Source organism: Chondrus crispus, genomic scaffold (assembly GCF_000350225.1).
Source record: "Chondrus crispus Stackhouse genomic scaffold, scaffold_466, whole genome shotgun sequence".
Taxonomy (NCBI): domain Eukaryota; phylum Rhodophyta; class Florideophyceae; order Gigartinales; family Gigartinaceae; genus Chondrus; species Chondrus crispus.
Genome location: NW_005179374.1, coordinates 1 through 5,806, shown reverse-complemented (window position 1 = coordinate 5,806; position 5,806 = coordinate 1). Strand labels below are relative to the sequence as shown.

General features: G+C 55.3%; 1 protein-coding gene across 1 annotated transcript; it reads left to right on the top strand.

Annotated features, from left to right (window-relative positions):
- Positions 1 to 1,232: 1,232 nt before the first annotated feature.
- On the top strand, positions 1,233 to 4,100 carry CHC_T00000202001 (hypothetical protein). Its single transcript, XM_005719200.1, has one exon. The coding sequence runs from the start codon at positions 1,233 to 1,235 to the stop codon at positions 4,098 to 4,100; it is 2,868 nt and encodes a 955-aa protein (XP_005719257.1).
- The last annotated feature ends 1,706 nt before the right edge of the window (positions 4,101 to 5,806 follow it).

The following is a 5,806-nucleotide window of genomic DNA, read 5'->3' as shown; positions in this document are numbered from 1 at the left end:
GGGCGCAGGCTCAACTCTGGAAAAAACAAATCCGATTTAGAGCTCATCTTCAAAAAAAGCCTCTCGAGATATCTGCGAATGGCTACAGTATCATAACACAACTCTGGCGTCACTGACCGGTTTCCTCGTCTTCGTTATCAAGGGAACAACGCGCGACATCGCCTGCCCCATGCCCCTTCCCACGCGACGATCAAAGATCCTCGCACCTTTTATTTTATCTGCAGATTGACTCTGAAATGGTCGTGACAATTCCGGGACATGCCAGGCACTAATTCACGTTTGGCGCTCGCACAAAATCTGCTTTTTCATCGTGCGACACTTCATTCTATTGATGCCATGTGACTCAACCCAGCGTGCGCAGGTCGAAATGCGCAAAAACCCAGTTGCCATGTGTTGATTTTGCTCACCAATACGGTTTACAGGTTGGCTTGTCGATCGGATCAGAGCATATCCGTAAGGAGAGTGCAAATCCAAAGACATCACTGCACCGGAGAGATAGGAGCTCGAAGCAAGTGTTCCACAAAAAGCCTACGTGCGGCCTGAACGTCTACGAACACAGCTGTGATTTATCGACAAGAAACGCAGATGTGACCTGATTGTGAGCGAAAGCGGATTGCCCGTGCACATCTTTAGTGAGCAAGCTGTCCTCGGATATGCAGCACCCCATCTCTCGATGTAAGACGCTGCTATTGCGAAAAACTTGAGGATGGACCTGCTGATTTCTAATTTCTGTCCACACATTGCACGTAATGTAATAGAAGGTGTCATTGCAGTTGTGCAGAAGTCGAAAAGCCTCTTGCCTGAGGTATTGCTGTCTTGGAACGGGGCCGTCAACGACAACCGTGTCATGTGCTGCACGGGAACCATTGGCGGACGAGGGTGATTTCTGGAAATATTCGTGGCTGTCAAGTAAAGTTTACTGTAGATAGCGCCACCAGTCCTGTACACTGTACAGTATCATCTGGATTCTTACAGACTCTGGCTTCATTTCAACCAATCAAAAGTGAATACAGCGGCATTTATCCCCTCATTGGCCACTTCTCCAGTCACACTTTTTTAAGCAAAATTCCCGGGACGGTACGCATTTCACCTGCTCTAAAAATGTCCACGTGTATATTTCATGTGCAGTATCGACCGTGAATCAGCGTTTGACCTCATTGCGGTGCGGTATCCATCTCAGGGTGAGCATCCCTTTTCGTCTCGCAGACTCTCTCGACGTCCTTGTAACAAAAATGCCCACACGGCATTCTTCTGCCTCGACAAGACCTCCGTCTCGCAGGCCTCGATATTCCCCATGCTTTCTCTCTCCCTTTCCTCTACTTTGCCCGCTTCCGCGCTTCTCAATTTCTCGCAGCTGCCCCAAACACCAACTCTCCCCTGCCTATCCCCTCCGCCCTAGCACCCGGACACTCCCGTGTGCCAGTGCCTCCAACCCCTCCGTATTCGACCAGATCAAGCACCAGATTCCCCTCTCGCGCGCCTTCTCAGATCTTCTAGGACCCTCCGCTCTCGTCCGCTCCGGCCCGACAGACTTCAAAGCCTGCTGCCCCTTCCACGCCGACCGCAGCCCATCCTTGCACATCTATTCGGCACAAAATCGCTTCCATTGCTTCGGCTGCGGCGCCGGGGGCTCCATCATCGACTTTGAGACACTGCGAACCGGCGATTCCTCAGTGTCTAACGCCCTACGCTCTCTCGCAGCGAGATACCCGCAAGTGGCACGCCTGATCACTACCACCCCGCAAAATGCTCCCACAGCCACCGCTGAGCAACCGCAAGAGGGTACGCCTGTCAGGAAGCAGTGGAGAGCTATTGTTGCGCGAACATCTATCGCTCGCGAAGTGCAGCGCACATGCGCACAGTTGTACGAGAAGGCCTTGTGGCAGGAGCACGCTGTAGAGGCGAGGAGGTATATGACCGAGGTAAGAGGCTTATCTGAGGAGACATTGAAACTCTACGGATGTGGCTATGCTCCTGGAAGAGGGGATTGGATGGTGCGATCGTTGGAAGACTTGGGTCACCCCAAGGAGCACGCAGTGATTGGCGGCGTTGCGCGTCGCGGAAAGGAAAAATCAGATGTCATCTACGACATCTTTCGGGACAGGGTTGTTACACCAATTCGCAATATCCAGGGTGAGACCATTGCTCAGGCGGGCCGCATCGTTGGTGATGCGCAGCGCGCGGCCTGGGTACCAAAATATGTCAATGGACCGGAGACCGAGATTTTTAAAAAGAGGGATGCTCTATTCGGAATTGATATCGCTAAGATGGCGCCGAGCGTGAAAGTGGAGTGGGAGGACAAGGAGAGGGGGGTGGGAAAGCTCGGTTTTGTCTTGATGGTGGAGGGTTATATGGACGTTATGACGGTGTATGAGCATACGAACGGGTATGCTGCGTGTGTTGCGACAATGGGGACGTCAATGTCGGCTAAACAGCTAGAGGCGGCATACGATTTGCTGGAAGACCCCATGGACGGCAAGGTTATCATCAATTTTGACACGGACGATGCGGGCATTGCTGCAGCGGAACGGCTGTGTGATTCTGTCATTCCCGAATCTGAATGCGCGCATGTCGTTTACATCGCGACGCTACCGCCTGATATCAAAGATCCAGATGAATTTTTGTCTGCCCATGGGTCTGGAGAGGACTACATCGACTACGTTCAGGAGGTTGCGCTACCATGGTACGACTGGCGTGCTAGACGTATTATTATTGAGGAGCAGCTGAGTAGTGATGAAAGTGCAGCGGAAGAAGGTGATTCGGATAGTGACGTTGGAAAATCACCAGAAAGGGAGATGGTAGACCTTGACTCTTCAGATCAGTCGTTCGACTTTCAGTTGGGCGAAATCATGAAGAAGCGGGCCGATGAACTGCTTGTGGCGTTTGGTGGCCCCCCAGAATTGATGGACAAAAAAGAAAACGAAGACGCGATGCCGTCCATCTCGAAAGATGTTGTGGAATCGCTTGCTCAAATATTGGAATCGGCCCAGCGGTCTATTCCGGGGCTTAATTCAGGAGCGGTCGTGCACGCTTGGTCTGATTCTCTTTGTCGGAGCCGCGTGCTAGCGCTCTCTCCTCTGTACAGGAAAATATTAACACGAGCGGAACAGCTGTCGAGTTCTTGGGTGAAGATGTCACCGGCCGCACAAGTGAAATGGATGTCACCGCCGCCATGGATTGTGGAAGACATAACTGGGACGAGGCGCAGAAATATCCGTAAAAATGCTGGTCAAACTGCGGACGGGTTGGAGATGGACTGGGAAACATTCAGTACCGACAAACGGCGAGTTGAGAAGAGCATTTCCAGACTCAAGGCGCAGGAAGCGCACTTTTTACCGTACATTGAGAAGGAGCAATCGGATGATGTAAAAATGCTCAGGGTGGCGCCGAGACGAGCAGCTGAGGAGGCGGTACTGAGGTGTCTCATTTTCGCATCCGAAATGGATCGGTTAGATGCTCTTGAGAAGCTCCTCGAGGTCATGATCTGGTGCGAGCAACGAGACCTTCCTTTCTGGACTTCGAAAGCGCGTGAGTCTCTCTTCGATTACCTGGGTGAAGTTGATGGGCCGGTGACACGGGCAGAAATGGCGGCGTATGTGGAAGACGAGGAGTGGTGGGGCACGGACATTGAGGCTCTTTTCTTTCCCTCGGAAGGCAAAGACATTGCACTGGACGCGCTGAGAGCTCTGGAGCGCGCAAACCCGGTGGCTGTTGTGGAGGCCACGGCTCGAGGTGTGGCAGAAATGGCTGGCAAAGTTGCGAGTGGGCTAGCGCTGAAGGAGACTGGGGATATCGCAAAAAAGATGCTCGACAAGGCAGATCGGGGAGAGCAAGACGAAATGGATGAACTACTCGCCAGGCAGATATCTCTGAAGAAAGCTGTGAGCAAGATGAAGTACTTGAATCCCGAGGATGAGGTGAGATTCAAGGAAGAAGCGAAGAAGCAAGAAGAGGAGATGGAAAGAGAACGTCGAATTAAGGAGACGCTGAAATTACTTGAGACCCTGAGCGTGCCGTACCCTGGAGAGGACAAAGGGGGAAAAGTCTCTGCCGAGAAAGCGCCGGCGAGTGGAGATGACGAAAGCAGGGGGGAGAAATGAGTTGGAAACGCTACAATCTGACACCCTGGCCAGCACCGTACACCAGGGGTCACCAGCAGTCGAGCCGCCCCTTCTCTTTTTTCAGAATGCTGCCTTGCTTTTTTTTAACAGTTTTTGCGGTTTTTTAAATTCGTACGGTACATGCTCACGTGTGTAATCCGCACACGCGCCAGAGCTGTACGGGCGCCACCGGTGCTACGGAACAGTACAGCGCTACAGTATATACTGTACTGCATGTGTACAGTATTGTGTACCCGTTACTGTATGATACTGTACAGAGTCGTAGAATACAATTCAGAGTCTTCTATGGAAACGGCCCGTTTGACACAACAACAAAAAAAAAAAAAAAATAGATTGCCAGGTTTTTGGTGCCGCTCAAGACTCAAGACATGTTTCGGTGTTTCTTCAGATCAAAGAAGGGGAGACAGAAGCGCATGTAGTAACCAAATCCTTTTATGCTCGTACATCTAGTGATGTCAGCAGCATCACGGCAGCAAAACAAAAACAAAACAAACAGTTAGGTGGTATCGAATCGTTAGAGGAGCTGGTACAACGGAGACAGCCGTCTCGTTAAGGGATGATGAGACGCCGTCATCAAGAAAAGACAGTCAACGTATAGCGGCCGCTGGGCACGCCCGCCGAGATGATGATCTCGTCGTAGTGGTGATCCATAAGCGCCCACTGCGTGCCCGGGAGAAGGGCAAAGCGCCTGGCAATACTGGTCTTGATGTCCTCTGTGGAGGCGCCCTTGTACCAAGCCAGGATAACTTTCCTCCTGCCCATCATAATTTCTATACGATGCCTTCCGCTGTCATCGTCCGAACCCCCCGCATCCGCGCCACCCTTCTTTGCGATAGGCGGTGGCGTCCTCGAGCGCTGCTGCAGCTCCTGCTCCTGCTCCTGCTGCAGCAGCAGCTGCTGCTGCTGCTGCTGCTGCTGCTGCTGAGCAGCATCGACATGATCTCGCGGCGCGCGCGGATACTCTCTGCCGTTGGCATACCCGCGCGCGGCGGGGCTCGAGGGGCGGTGGAGCTCGTCTGCGTGTGCAAGCGAGTGGTCTGCGTCGTCATCAGCGGAGGAGGCACGGTCGCGCGCGACCTTCCTCCTCTTGAAGGGGGCGGAGGGTGAGTTGCTGCGGCTGCGGCGGTACGCGTGCTGCGGCGCAAACTCGTGTTCGTAGCGGTGGTGGTCGTGGTGGTGTTGGAGGTGGTGCGGCGGCGGCGGGTGTTCTGGCGGGTACTCCTGCCTGCGCATGCGGGTCGAGGTGCGGGCGGCGTGGCGCTCGGCCGCGAGCGAGTCGCGCGCGGCGCCGTTGGGCGGCGGCATCTTGGTGAACGCGCGGCGCGCGGCGTAGTAAGGGGTCGGGGCTGCGCCCGGCGCCGCGTCGTAGCGCTCGGGCGGCGCGCCCGGCGCGTACGACGCGGCCTTCCGCGCAGGGTCCGAGCTGGAGCCCTTCGGGAAGCGGCGCTTCATGCGCATGTAGTTGGGCGGCGGGGTGTGCGAGGCGTGGGCGGCGGGCGACGCCGGGGCCGGGCCGTTGCTCTGCGGCGGCGGCGGCGGCGGCGGCGGCGGAGGCGGCGGCGGCCGCGGCGGAGGCGGAGGCGGGGCGGCCGCGGGCGCGGCGGGGTCGGACGGCGAGTGGTGCACGGCCGGGAGCCTGGGGAGGTTATCGTGCGCGGCAGCGGCGGGGTGCGGGGGCTTGTGGT